General features: G+C 38.5%; 2 protein-coding genes across 2 annotated transcripts; both read left to right on the top strand.

Moving 5' to 3' along the window:
* The first annotated feature begins 4768 nt into the window (after nucleotides 1-4768).
* LOC128440406 (optic atrophy 3 protein homolog) lies at nucleotides 4769-8129 on the top strand. Its single transcript, XM_053423100.1, has 3 exons — nucleotides 4769-5996; nucleotides 6591-6781; nucleotides 7867-8129. Exons 2-3 carry the CDS (start codon nucleotides 6640-6642, stop codon nucleotides 8127-8129), a joined length of 405 nt encoding a protein of 134 aa, XP_053279075.1. The 5' UTR covers nucleotides 4769-5996; nucleotides 6591-6639.
* Nucleotides 8130-11222: 3093 nt separating this feature from the next.
* On the top strand, nucleotides 11223-13486 carry LOC128440095 (optic atrophy 3 protein homolog). Its single transcript, XM_053422683.1, has 3 exons — nucleotides 11223-11320; nucleotides 11763-11953; nucleotides 13046-13486. Exons 2-3 carry the CDS (start codon nucleotides 11812-11814, stop codon nucleotides 13306-13308), a joined length of 405 nt encoding a protein of 134 aa, XP_053278658.1. The 5' UTR covers nucleotides 11223-11320; nucleotides 11763-11811; the 3' UTR covers nucleotides 13309-13486.
* The last annotated feature ends 1584 nt before the right edge of the window (nucleotides 13487-15070 follow it).

Genomic DNA, 15070 nt, shown 5'->3' with positions numbered 1-15070 from the left:
GGGGATTCAAATAGAAGCTTCCTATTGGCTCTCCAGCAAGAGCTCCAGCCAGCAAAATATTAACTCTATAAAGCCTGGTGAGGTTTCACTGCGGTGAACTGCAGCTCCTTGCTTACTATCCAAACAGAATAAACACGTACATGTGTGTGTGCATCAGATTCATTATTGTTTTTGAACAACAATGAAACAAAGGTAAAAATGTTTAATCTATTTAGGTGACAGGGTTTTCAGTCCGTGAATCCAATAGTGTTCCCTCCTCTCGCTGGAAAGTGAAACATCCAAGCTTCCTCCTCTTGAGAGGAGCGATAGCGTCTCAATCCCGATATGAATTACTGGCATTTCAGCAGCAGCACAAACTGCACTGAAATGATCATCACTAAACACATTACAGGTGTTAGGGTTGCCACCATTAAGGGTTGAATAACCGGGCAGCGATATCCTGGTTTCACGGAGGAATAACACATGCAGGAGTGGAAGTGCTTCACTTTATTGGGCACGCTCCAGTCATTTCATAATAAAGCATAGACTTCAGTATAAGGGTACATATTAACAGAAGCCTAACAACAGGTCTAGAATATAGCCCCCTCCTCCATTAATGTTTTGATATTTTCGAGAGTTGTATAATCTCAGGACTCTGGAGCCTCGGGAGTGGCCAGTAGTCCAACCTTGTCTCTTTGAAAACCCCACATCAGTAAAGTCCATTTCAATTTTATTCTGTTACAAAAAAAAAAAAAAATAATAATCTGAAGGTGAAGAAATGAATTAAATACATGAATATTCCATTGTAGGCCCACTGAAGGTATTATTATATTATATTATGAACAACTAATCTGACTAATGTTTGGAGGTCAGTGTATGTTGATCTGCTGCAGAATTTACTATCGCCAGTAGATGGCAGTGCTAAATGACCTGAGAAGCTTTTCTTTACTACTTTTCAATTGAAAACTTGCCATATACAAAGGAATAAGGCAATGACTAAATTAGTTATAACATACTGCGTTCACTGTTCACAGGAATTACATATCTGTTAACATCCAGAATGTTATTTCACATATCTAAGGATTCAACCATTTACTGTATCATAACACATGAGCACACAACGTCTTTCTATTTTTTACCTATGCTCCAGAAATATGGAATTCCATACCTATGGCCACAGGAGATGCAAGCTCTGTCAGAATTTGAAAATGGCAAATGAAAGGTTATTAATCAGCTGTCACGCTTCCTAAGCAAGCTTTCTTATCTGTTACACATTTTGTTGTTCTTATGTGTTTCTACGTTTCATTTCTATCTTTTACTTATGTGAGTTTTGTTAGTATACCTGTTCTTGCTATTTGCTGCCTCTTTCGTTTATTATGAATTGTATTGCTTGGTTTTATCTTGCACTATTTGCACCCGTTTTAATAAGTCTGTTTTTATTTTTAGTTGTTTCTTCACTTTATTGTAAAATACTTTGAGCTACTAATGAACCCTAATGAATTTACATTTAATCAAATGTAACATTTTAGGCATGGCTGCTAAAATAACTCTCACATGCCATAAAAGAATGTTGCTAAAAGGTTTAGATTATCACAATTCAGAGCGGGCACTTTAAGGCTTTGAAACACAGTTTGAACCCTGACCAATCAAAATCCTTGTCCCGCCTGCCTCATTTGCTTACAGTGTTGCGCCCCACTAGCTTACTAGTGGCTGCATTTGCACTTTACATGTTAACTAGTGAGGCATAATTGTCAACTAGTAAACTAGTTCGGGTCTGTTTGACCTTACTAGTTAACTAGTGCGGCTTAAAAAGAGTCACTAGCTAACTAGTAAGAGCCAAAATGTCCACTAGTCACACTAGTGAGGTTGTTTTTTACCTTACTAGTAAACTAGTGACGCTCAAAATGGCTCACTAGCTTACTAGTGGAGCCTAAAAGTCCACTAGTAAGCTAGTTGGGGTCTTTTTGGCCGTACTAGTGAGCTAGTCACAGCCACATTATTTTACTAGTAAACTAGTAAGGTCCAAAAAGAGCCACTAGTAAACTAGTGGCCCTGATTTTTCCATCACTAGCTTACTAGTGGAAGACATTTTGTCTCACTAGTTCAACTCTGTACAAAACATGTAGGGACTTTGACCGAGCATGTTGAACATTTTTCTTACATGTTGGCCATTTTCTTCAACTAGTTCAGCTTTGCTCAGAACTAGTGAACGACTGTGCGCAACAAGTAAGACATTTGATCGACATGTTGGGCTTTATTTCCAGCTAGTTGGCATTTTGGGCACACTAGTTGACGTTATCATCTTACTAGTTTGACAAAACTGCTTACTAGTCGACATGTGCATGCAACTAGTTAGTGATGTGATAAAAGGTCACTAGATAACATGTAGGACAATACAGAATTTCATTAGTTAACTAGTTGCATGCACATGTCGACTAGTAAGCAGTTTTGTCAAACTAGTAAGATGATAACGTCAACTAGTGTGCCCAAAATGCCAACTAGCTGGAAATAAAGCCCAACATGTCGATCAAATGTCTTACTTGTTGCGCACAGTCGTTCACTAGTTCTGAGCAAAGCTGAACTAGTTGAAGAAAATGGCCAACATGTAAGAAAAATGTTCAACATGCTCGGTCAAAGTCCCTACATGTTTTGTACAGAGTTGAACTAGTGAGACAAAATGTCTTCCACTAGTAAGCTAGTGATGGAAAAATCAGGGCCACTAGTTTACTAGTGGCTCTTTTTGGACCTTACTAGTTTACTAGTAAAATAATGTGGCTGTGACTAGCTCACTAGTACGGCCAAAAAGACCCCAACTAGCTTACTAGTGGACTTTTAGGCTCCACTAGTAAGCTAGTGAGCCATTTTGAGCGTCACTAGTTTACTAGTAAGGTAAAAAACAACCTCACTAGTGTGACTAGTGGACATTTTGGCTCTTACTAGTTAGCTAGTGACTCTTTTTAAGCCGCACTAGTTAACTAGTAAGGTCAAACAGACCCGAACTAGTTTACTAGTTGACAATTATGCCTCACTAGTTAACATGTAAAGTGCAAATGCAGCCACTAGTAAGCTAGTGGGGCGCAACACTGTAAGCAAATGAGGCAGGCGGGACAAGGATTTTGATTGGTCAGGGTTCAAACTGTGTTTCAAAGCCTTAAAGTGCCCGCTCTGAATTGTGATAATCTAAACCTTTTAGCAACATTCTTTTATGGCATGTGAGAGTTATTTTAGCAGCCATGCCTAAAATGTTACATTTGATTAAATGTAAATTCATTAGGGTTCATTAGTAGCTCAAAGTATTTTACAATAAAGTGAAGAAACAACTAAAAATAAAAACAGACTTATTAAAACGGGTGCAAATAGTGCAAGATAAAACCAAGCAATACAATTCATAATAAACGAAAGAGGCAGCAAATAGCAAGAACAGGTATACTAACAAAACTCACATAAGTAAAAGATAGAAATGAAACGTAGAAACACATAAGAACAACAAAATGTGTAACAGATAAGAAAGCTTGCTTAGGAAGCGTGACAGCTGATTAATAACCTTTCATTTGCCATTTTCAAATTCTGACAGAGCTTGCATCTCCTGTGGCCATAGGTATGGAATTCCATATTTCTGGAGCATAGGTAAAAAATAGAAAGACGTTGTGTGCTCATGTGTTATGATACAGTAAATGGTTGAATCCTTAGATATGTGAAATAACATTCTGGATGTTAACAGATATGTAATTCCTGTGAACAGTGAACGCAGTATGTTATAACTAATTTAGTCATTGCCTTATTCCTTTGTATATGGCAAGTTTTCAATTGAAAAGTAGTAAAGAAAAGCTTCTCAGGTCATTTAGCACTGCCATCTACTGGCGATAGTAAATTCTGCAGCAGATCAACATACACTGACCTCCAAACATTAGTCAGATTAGTTGTTCATAATATAATATAATAATACCTTCAGTGGGCCTACAATGGAATATTCATGTATTTAATTCATTTCTTCACCTTCAGATTATTATTTTTTTTTTTTTTTGTAACAGAATAAAATTGAAATGGACTTTACTGATGTGGGGTTTTCAAAGAGACAGGGTTGGACTACTGGCCACTCCCGAGGCTCCAGAGTCCTGAGATTATACAACTCTCGAAAATATCAAAACATTAATGGAGGAGGGGGCTATATTCTAGACCTGTTGTTAGGCTTCTGTTAATATGTACCCTTATACTGAAGTCTATGCTTTATTATGAAATGACTGGAGCGTGCCCAATAAAGTGAAGCACTTCCACTCCTGCATGTGTTATTCCTCCGTGAAACCAGGATATCGCTGCCCGGTTATTCAACCCTTAATGGTGGCAACCCTAACACCTGTAATGTGTTTAGTGATGATCATTTCAGTGCAGTTTGTGCTGCTGCTGAAATGCCAGTAATTCATATCGGGATTGAGACGCTATCGCTCCTCTCAAGAGGAGGAAGCTTGGATGTTTCACTTTCCAGCGAGAGGAGGGAACACTATTGGATTCACGGACTGAAAACCCTGTCACCTAAATAGATTAAACATTTTTACCTTTGTTTCATTGTTGTTCAAAAACAATAATGAATCTGATGCACACACACATGTACGTGTTTATTCTGTTTGGATAGTAAGCAAGGAGCTGCAGTTCACCGCAGTGAAACCTCACCAGGCTTTATAGGGTTAATATTTTGCTGGCTGGAGCTCTTGCTGGAGAGCCAATAGGAAGCTTCTATTTGAATCCCCTCATTAGCATGTGTGTCCAGAAGTGCCACTAGTAAGCTAGTCGGCATTTTGGCTGCCACTAGCTTACTAGTAAGCCCTTTAAGCCTAACTAGTTTGCTAGTAAGGTCACAAAACACTGCAACTAGTAAACTTGTGCCCATTTCAAGCCCACTAGCTTACTAGTAAACATTTTGCACCCTCCTAGTTTGCTAGTAAGGTGCAAAATAGGTGTTTACTAGTAAACTAGTGTTTTTTTTTGACCCTACTAGTTTACTAGTACACATTTTGCACCTTACTAGTTTGCTAGTAAGGTCAAAATAGGCTTTTTACTTGTAAACTAGTGGTTTTTTTGGCTGCACTAGTTTACTAGTGTGCATTTGGGCTCCCACTAGTTTACTAGTGCAGAAAATTGGAGGCCACTAGTTTACTAGTAAGCTGAATCCATGTTTGACTAGCTTACATGTCAGAGCTTTTACAGCTCACTAGTAAGCTAGTAACACTTTCAGCATTACTAGTTCGGTCCAAAGGGCCACTAGTGCAGCAAAAAGCCCACTAGTAGAGACTTTGGCTCTACTAGTGCGGCACACAGTGTTACTAGTAAGGTTTCTGTTTAACTAGTTGAACAAAAGTGCCACTAGTTGCTGAAAAAGAGTGACTAGTAAGATTTTTTGTTCAACTAGTTCAGTAAAATACCGAACTAGTGCGACCAAATGTCCAACTAGTGCTGACAGTGACCAAACTAGTGGAGGGGACTGAAACTTGATATCAAGGATATGGAATAAATACTCAATCGGCTTGCCATACTAACCTGAATGTGTTCCCATCCCACTGTCTAAGGGTGTGTGTGTGTGTCCGAGTGAGTGTGTGTGTCTATGCATGTGTGACTTTCCCCACCAAGCTTTCCTAGTTGCGCGAGCGTGTGTGTCTGTGTGTGTCCGAGCGCAGTGGAGCTCTGTGTACCACGTCAATTGGGATTGTGTGTCTTTGAGGGGCACGGCGCCCAATCCAAACTCCGCTGTACCCCCGTTGGAGTTTGGACCAGTGTGACGCGCACACTTCCGCACACATATGTGTGTGAAATACACAGCAGACTTCTCACGGTTTCTACAGGCTACTTTTCTTTTTGGCTACTACTTCCGCGAGACTACTGCTGTATGCGCGTGCACACATAGTGGATATGTACTTCCGCTGTACACTCCGTTTATTGGATATGGTTTAGACGGAAAGTCTAGTCTCATAAACGTCGCCACACTTTCATTTATTCATTCTTTCACGACACTTCATTCTCGGAAGGTGAATTAACTTTTTTTTCTTTTTATCTCTCTTTATCTCTAGATTCAGAGATTCATGCTGGACATTTAGCAGATATACTGTTCTCAAATGTCTTTATTGTTATTATAGTAATTGTTAGAGGAAACACCGCATGAAAACATCACTTACTGTCACTACAGGTAAGAACGCATTTTATGAACTCATATAAAACAGCGACTTTAAAACTTAATTTGTTCTTATTATCATGTTTCTTCTTCTTACTGTATTGTTGTATTGTTTTTCACTATTCTAGTGCTAGTAGATATTTTATTGTATTATATTATAAAAAAAAATTCTGGTAAATGAATTGGCTCTTTGAGGGGTTAACATACTCAAAACGTTAACCAAAGTTTGCAGAAAATTTGTTTTCTTTTTTATTTATTTGCTTATTCATATTTTAGCTTATATTCTTAGGTAAAAGTAACTTGCATGTTTTTTTAAGTGCTCTCAAAGAAAATCATATTTTAATCTTTACTGTTATCATTTTGTTTCCTAGATCCAGAAAACAATTCAGTTTGATTGTGTGTCAGTATAAAACTTTATGATCCACACCCTACCACTACCACTCTTCGCCAGCCCCTGCGATAAACCCCAGAGAAGAAGACGGTGAACCGTTTTCTCCAAGATGGTCGTCGGTCCCTTCCCCATCGCCAAGCTCCTCTCCCTGGGAGTGAGGCAGATGAGCAAGCCGGTGGCGAACCGGATCAAAGCCGGAGCCCGGAGGAGCGAGTTCTTTAAAAGCTACATCTGCCTGCCGCCGGCCCAGAGTGAGTACACCGGGCTAACGGCTGCTTGAAATCCAAACAGCAATAACATAATACATGGTTATACCATTTAAAATAAGTTAAGAATGAATTAAAAGTAACACTGTTGAAGAGTAAATTAATAGATAGTGAAAGCATTAATCAAATTGAGACCAACAGTTCAATTTGATAGTATTGACAATTAATCCCCAGAAAGGGCCTCAATGGTATTAATGAAGTCAGCCTGAAGTTCTGTTAAAGTCTCAGTGTGTGGAAAACAGTAAGAACAAGGAGATCTTCTAAGCTCAGTGTGGATCTTTGGCACCTGCAGGCTGAGCCATGGTAGTGACGGGTAAAATGATGATAGCAAGTCAGAGAAGTGGTGGGGTGCTTTACTGCTTTTGTAAAACAGCTTTGTACATAAAGGTAAATAAACAAGTGTTTAAATGTGCCCGACAATGTGCTTATTAAGTGCTGTGGGGTTGGGATGAATGAGAGCTTGAGGCGGTTGTTCTTACACTTTTATACTCTGTCACGTCTGCCTAAAGGTGAGCAGTTCAAATACAGATGACAGAGCGTGTGCGTGACGTCTCATGAATGGATGCAAGAGGAATTGCATGTAGAGGTTTTTGGGTGGAGCTTGCTGCCTTTCCATAAATAACGTCACCATAGTGCAAAGACAGAGAGAGAGAGAAACACTGCTTCACTAAATATGTTTTCTGTTGAACGAAGGGAAGCAAGAATTGATCTTAAAATAAATCCCAGTCTCATTCAAAGCTTTGACAACAACATATCAACATGTAAGGTCTGTTTGTCATCAATGCAGATCCCATGATAATTATAGTAGATATATAACTAATGTAAATATATATTCTTTATCGTCTCCTAGAACTTTAAGCAAAACAACCTCTAGCTCTAAATAATTACCAATGATTTTCATAGACATTTCTATTATTCACACAAAACATTGCAACAGACAACGGTCTTAGTAAATGTATTTGCAGGTGTATCATTAAGCACATTTGTGCATATTTGAGCAACCGAAGTATTTTTTTATTGAAAGCCTAACTTCCATATGCTTGTGTACTGTATGTTCATTCCCCTCACAGTTTACCACTGGGTCGAGATGAGAACCAAGATGAGGATCATGGGCTTCCGGGGCTCCACCATTAAGCCGCTGAATGAGGACAAGGCTGTGGAGCTGGGTGCAGAGTTGCTTGGAGAGGCCATCATCTTCCTCATCGGCACTGGATGCGTGGTGCTGGAGTACAGCAGGCAGGCTGCTAATACTCGCCGCAAAGAGGAGGAGCTGGGAGACCATCACAACCACCAGGATGATCATGTTAACCATCGACAAAACAGATCAATTTAGACCAATCGACATAAAATAAAACAAAGTGTAAGAAGCAAGAAGTGAAAAAGCTGCTTGTTGGGTCACTGAATTTCTTCTTCTAATAATTATAATAATAATAATAGTTAAATTTGGTCAGTTGATACTATTATAAATATGAAATTCTGATTTACTTTATTTTACAGGAATGTATTACAAATATATGTTTAGTGTTTGAGTACTTTTTAAGGAGTATTTTGCTCCCTTATTACAAATATTAATATTCATCATGTTTGTTTTGAGTTTAATATGTGTTGTGTTTATCCAGGATTACAATTTTTACAGTTCTGTATCTGAGATGTTCTACAAACTAATATAGATGAGGTTGAGCTCTAGAGCCACCTGCTGGTGAGTCAGGGTAAATGCAGTTTTCATGCCTCAACAGGAACTGTTTGCTTGGAATTTTATTAATTGGTAACTCCCATAATTATGTATTTCTATGTCAACTTTGAAAAGTTAAAACTATCCTTCAATTGTTCAAGGGCAAAGTAAAAAGATAGTGTAGCTGTAGTGAATGTGTGCAGCCCCTGAGTGTGGCCACTTCATTCAAACACAATCAAATCAAGTTGTAAAGGTTCAGTCTTTAGAATTTAGTGACATCTAGTGGTGAAGTTGCATGCTGCAGCTGAATACTCCTCACCTCAGTCCCTGCTTCAAAACATGAACCTGTGGCAGCCTGTAGTTGTCATGAAAGTTCTAGGGTTAATAAAACAACAATTTGTATGAATTAGATGAAACACACCAGTGAAAACATCACTAGGATCATTTTATATTCAAATTGCGGCAGTAGAACCTAAAACTCTTTTAGGTTCTAAATGCTTCAAAATGCAAACAATCGTTACCAAAGTTTCCAGACAATTTGAAAGTGGGAAAATATACATATTTAGGTGTATTACACACACACAACTTGTGTGTGTGAGTATTTGTCTTCACAATTGATTCAGCTGCACGTTTCCTAATGTGATGATGCTGGGATTGATATAATCATCATATAATCTGAAGACACATATCTTCCGACTAAACCTTGTTAAGAAGATGATGGTCGAATAACCAACTCTCAAAAAAAAAGAAAAAAGGTTGCACTCATACATGTCTATTGCACTTACATGAAGCTAATGTACTTTCTGGATTCTTGTTGTTCTGGGTTTTTACCCTCATGGTTTAATGCACTTATTGTGAGTCACTTTGGATAAAAGCGCGAGTGTGTGGAGGCGGGGCCTGTGTGTGACTTTAAACTCTGCAGATGAGATGAGATGAGGAAGCGACTGACCCGACCAAATACAGACACACTCCTTATAACAATATTTATCATTATTATAATTACACAGACAAACAGAATTGGCTTCTTGAGGGCTTTAACATGCTCAAATTCATACCAAAATTTTCAGAAAATTAAAAACATGTGAAAATTTAAGTATTCTGGAATTTCAATGGGCGTGGCAAAATGGCTCAACGGTGCCCCCGAGACCCCGGAACGTCTTCACAAAAATCGATAGACAGGTGTATCATGACCAGACAAACAAAAAAAGTCTTTGGGTGTAATTGGAAAAACGCAACATGAAGCCTGCTACTTTGCATTTAGCAGTGGTGGAGGAAGTACTGAAGTTTACTGAAGTACCCAGGAAAATATATACTTAAGTAAAAGTAAAAGTACTACATCAACAATCCTACTTACGTAAAAGTAAAAAGTATACTTTTAAATTTACTTCAAGTATTAAAAGTAAAAGTACTCATGCAATGGGTTGTCTCTCAATGTCTAGGCTGTGCCATTTTGATAAAGAATGCTGATATAGCTACTGGTAAAGCTCATGCCTCTACAGATGTCACTATTAGTAATAATTATAAGCAACAACAGTTGTTTATTGGAAAGGTTGGTGTACTTATTGTGCTTACCCTCTGTAATACTGTTCACACTCTATCTTACAATTCTGCGGATGACAAGTTATCTACCAGGGATTATCTGCAAAGTGAATACCATGAAGCCAAATCAATAAAGACTGTAAAACTGGTCAGAACAAGGCAGATCTTAGAATGAGAAATTTTAAATGAAGGACCTTGAAATGAACATTTGACCATTGGTCAGGCAGCCAAAATATTCATCTTCTGAATATTTTAAAATGGAAAGAGAAATGTTATACTTTTATTTCGAAAAGGTAGTTCCTGAAAAACGAAAAAGATCGCTAAATGGCAGGTGTGCCTCGTTGTTGCATGAAAAAGCATTACTTTTAGTTGTGTAGCACATGTCTGATCAAGGCACAAGGTTTGTGGTTATTTCGTTACTTGTTGTCATTATTATCAACATAATCCTAAACGTCTTTTTGCGGTGTAAGGACACGTGTGTGTGTTTAAACTTCCAAAACAGCAACCAAATCCATATTTCCCGAAACTGTGTTCATAAAATGTAACGAGTAACGACACATATTGTAGAAATTTAGTGGAGTAAAAGTATAGATAATAGTTGAAAAATTTAACGGAAAAGTAAAAAGTAAAAGTAAAAAGTATGCACTATTATTTTTACTAAAGTAAAGTACAGATACGTAAAAATGTACTTAAGTACAGTAACGAAGTAAAAATACTTCGTTACATCCCACCACTGTTCAGCAGACATCTCATGAGACAAAGGTTTCACTGGATTTGGTATCAAATCTCTCTGTAGCCTGTCAGGTGTTCATGTAGTTGCTGAAGGCAGTGACGTAGTGGGAGGCGGTGGACCAGTGGCAGAAAGTTGGACTATGGGCAGAAAATCCGACGGTGGTCTCTGGTTCGACTCCACGGAGTGACAACAAAAACAACATACCTGGATGAACGACACCTGTATGTGTTCCCCACCCCACTGTCTAAGGGTGTGAGTGTGTGAGTGTGTGTGTCTGTGTGTCTGTGCGGCGCCCAATTTGGAGTTTGGTGGAGTGTGTTTGCGAGCGTGAGTGTGTGCCCGCGAGCCACCCTTCCTACCTGCGCGAGCGTGTGTCTGTGTGTCACAAATGTCGGTGAAGACCGAGCGTCCTAATACCGAGTCTCCACCCACCGTCGGTCGTCACGAAGCTCCACCGTCGTCACGAAGCTCCACCGTCGTCACGAAGCTCCACCCACCGTCGGTCGTCACCCAGACTACTTGACTCTCTAACGGTTGGCTGAACATTTAGATTTACTGTTCTCAAATGCACGCACTAAAGGTAAGAACGCATTTTATGAAATCATATAAAACAGCGACTTTAAAACTTAATTTGTTCTTATTATCATGTTTCTTCTTCTTACTGTATTGTTGTATTGTTTTTCACTATTCATCATTTGGTGCTACTAGATATTTTATTATATTATTTGTTTTCTTTTTCTGGTAGATGAATTGGCTCTTTGAGGGGTTAACATGCTCAAAACTTTAACCAAAGTTTGCAGAAAATTTGTTTTGTTTTTGTTTCTTTATTTGCTTATTCATATTTAAGATTATAATCTTAGGTAAAAGTAACTTTCACGTTTTTTTAAGTGCTATCAAAGAAAATCATATTTTAATCTTTACTGTTATTGTTTTGTTTCCTAGATCCAGAAAACAATTCAGTTTGATTGTGTGTCAGTATAAAACTTTCTGATCCACACCCTACCACTACCACTCTTTGCCAGACCCTCCGATAAACCCCAGAGAAGAAGACGGTGAACTGTTTCCTCCAAGATGGTCGTCGGTCCCTTCCCCATCGCCAAGCTCCTCTACCTGGGAGTGAGGCAGATGAGCAAGCCGGTGGCGAACCGGATCAAAGCCGGAGCCCGGAGGAGCGAGTTCTTTAAAAGCTACATCTGCCTGCCGCCGGCCCAGAGTGAGTACACCGGGCTAACGGCTGCTTGAAATCCAAACAGCAATAACATAATACATGGTTATAACATTTAAAATAAGTTAAGAATGAATTAAAAGTAACACTGTTGAAGAGTAAATGAATAAAGATAGTGAAAGCATTAATCAAATTGAGACCAACAACAGTTAAAATTGATAGTATTGACAATTAATCCCCAGAAAGGGCCTCAATGGTATTAATGAAGTCAGCCTGAAGTTCTGTTAAAGTCTCAGTGTGTGGAAAACAGTAAGAACAAGGAGATCTTCTAAGCTCAGTGTGGATCTTTGGCACCTGCAGGCTGAGCCATGGTAGTGGTCGGGTAAAATGATGATAGCAAGTCAGAGAGGTGGTGGGGTGCTTTACTGCTTTTGTAAAACAGCTTTGTACATAAAAGGTAAATAAACAAGTGTTTATAATGTGCCCGACAATGTGCTTATTAAGTGGTGTGGGGTTGGGATGAATGAGAGCTTGAGGCGGTTGTTCTTACACTTTTAGACTCGTCACGTCTGCCTAAAGGTGAGCGGTTCAAATACAGATGACAGAGCGTGTGCGTGACGTCTCATGAATGGATGCAAGACGAGTTGCATGTAGAGGTTTTTGGGTGGAGCTTGCTGCCTTTCCATAAATAACGTCACCATAGTCCAAAGACAGAGAGAGAGAGAAACACTGCTTCACTAAATATGTTTTCTGTTGAACGAAGGGAAGCAAGAATTGATCTTAAAATAAATCCCAGTCTCATTCAAAGCTTTGACAACAACATATCAACATGTAAGGTCTGTTTCTCATCAATGCAGATCCCATGATAATTATAGTAGATATATAACTAATGTAAATATATATTCTTTATCGTCTCCTAGAACTTTAAGCAAAACAACCTCTAGCTCTAAATAATTACCAATGATTTTCATAGACATTTCTATTATTCACACAAAACATTGCAACAGACAACGGTCTTAGTAAATGTATTTGCAGGTGTATCATTAAGCACATTTGTGCATATTTGAGCAACCGAAGTATTTTTTTATTGAAAGCCTAACTTCCATATGCTTGTGTACTGTATGTTCATTCCCCTCACAGTTTACCACTGGGTCGAGATGAGAACCAAGATGAGGATCATGGGCTTCCGGGGCTCCACCATTAAGCCGCTGAATGAGGACAAGGCTGTGGAGCTGGGTGCAGAGTTGCTTGGAGAGGCCATCATCTTCCTCATCGGCACTGGATGCGTGGTGCTGGAGTACAGCAGGCAGGCTGCTAATACTCGCCGCAAAGAGGAGGAGCTGGGAGACCATCACAACCACCAGGATGATCATGTTAACCATCGACAAAACAGATCAATTTAGACCAATCCACATAAAATAAAACAAAGTGTAAGAAGCAAGAAGTGAAAAAGCTGCTTGTTGGGTCACTGAATTTCTTCTTCTAATAATTATAATAATAATAATAGTTAAATTTGGTCAGTTGATACTATTATAAATATGAAATTCTGATTTACTTTATTTTACAGGAATGTATTACAAATATATGTTTAGTGTTTGAGTACTTTTTAAGGAGTATTTTGCTCCCTTATTACAAATATTAATATTCATCATGTTTGTTTTGAGTTTAATATGTGTTGTGTTTATCCAGGATTACAATTTTTACAGTTCTGTATCTGAGATGTTCTACAAACTAATATAGATGAGGTTGAGCTCTAGAGCCACCTGCTGGTGAGTCAGGGTAAATGCAGATTTCATGCATCAACAGGAACTGTTTGCTTGGAATTTTATTAATTGGTAACTCCCATAATTATGTATTTCTATGTCAACTTTGAAAAGTTAAAACTATCCTTCAATTGTTAAAGGGCAACGTAAAAAGATAGTGTAGCTGTAGTGAATGTGTGCAGCCCCTGAGTGTGGCCACTTCATTCAAACACAATCAAATCAAGTTCTAAAGGTTCAGTCTGAATACCCCTACCTCGCAATCCTCTTCCAAACACTGAGGAGAATCAGTGGCAGCCTTTAGTTGTCATTCAAATTTTAGGGTTAATAAAACAACAATTTGTATGAATCAGATGAAAGACACCAGTGAAAACATCACTAAGATTATTTTATATTCAATTTGCGGCAGTAGAACCTAAAACTCTTTTTTTTCAGACAAATGAATTGGCTTTTTAGGGCTTCAACATCTAAACAATCGTTTCCAAAGTTTCCAGAAAATTAGAAAGTGGTGAAAATATACGTATTCTGGTGTATTTCACACACACAACTTGTGTGTGTGAATATTTGTCTTCACAACTGATTCAGCTGCACGTTTCCTAATGTGATGATGCTGGGATTGATATAATCATCATATTATCTGAAGACACATATCTTCCGACTACACCTTGTTAAGAAGATGATGGTCGAATAACCAACTCAAAAATAAATAAAAACTTGCACTCATACATGTATCACTCACTTACATGAAGCTAATGTACTTTCTTGATTCTTGTTGTTCTGGGTTTTTCCCCTCATGGTTGACTTGCGTCAGCTGAATGTAATGTAATGTGAGGAAATGTCACCTCTGCTTCACGTGTGTCAGTGTGAGTGTTCTCTGAGGGGCGGGGCCTGTTTGTGACTTTAAACTCTGCAGATGAGATGAGATGAGGAAGCGACTGACCCGACCAAATACAGACACAAATTTACGTATTCTGGAACTTCATTGGTTGTGGCAAAATGGCTCAACGGTGCCCCCCGAGACCCCGGAACGTCTTCACAAAAATCGATAGACAGGTGTAGCATGACCAGACAAACAAAACAATTTATTTGGGTGCAATTGGAAAAACGCAACATGAAGCCTGCTACTTTGCATTTAGCAGTGGTGGAGGAAGTACTGAAGTTTACTGAAGTACCCAGGAAAATATATACTTAAGTAAAAGTAAAAGTACTACATCAACAATCCTACTTACGTAAAAGTAAAAAGTATACTTTTATATTTACTTCAAGTATTAAAAGTAAAAGTACTCATGCAATGGGTTGTCTCTCAATGTCTAGGCTGTGCCATTTTGATAAAGAATGCTGATATAGCTACTGGTAAAACTCATGCCTCTACAGATGTCACTATTAGTAATAATTATAAGCAACA

Source organism: Pleuronectes platessa, chromosome 5 (genome assembly GCF_947347685.1).
Source record: "Pleuronectes platessa chromosome 5, fPlePla1.1, whole genome shotgun sequence".
Lineage (NCBI taxonomy): Eukaryota > Metazoa > Chordata > Actinopteri > Pleuronectiformes > Pleuronectidae > Pleuronectes > Pleuronectes platessa.
This window is presented reverse-complemented; position numbering and strand designations above follow the sequence as displayed.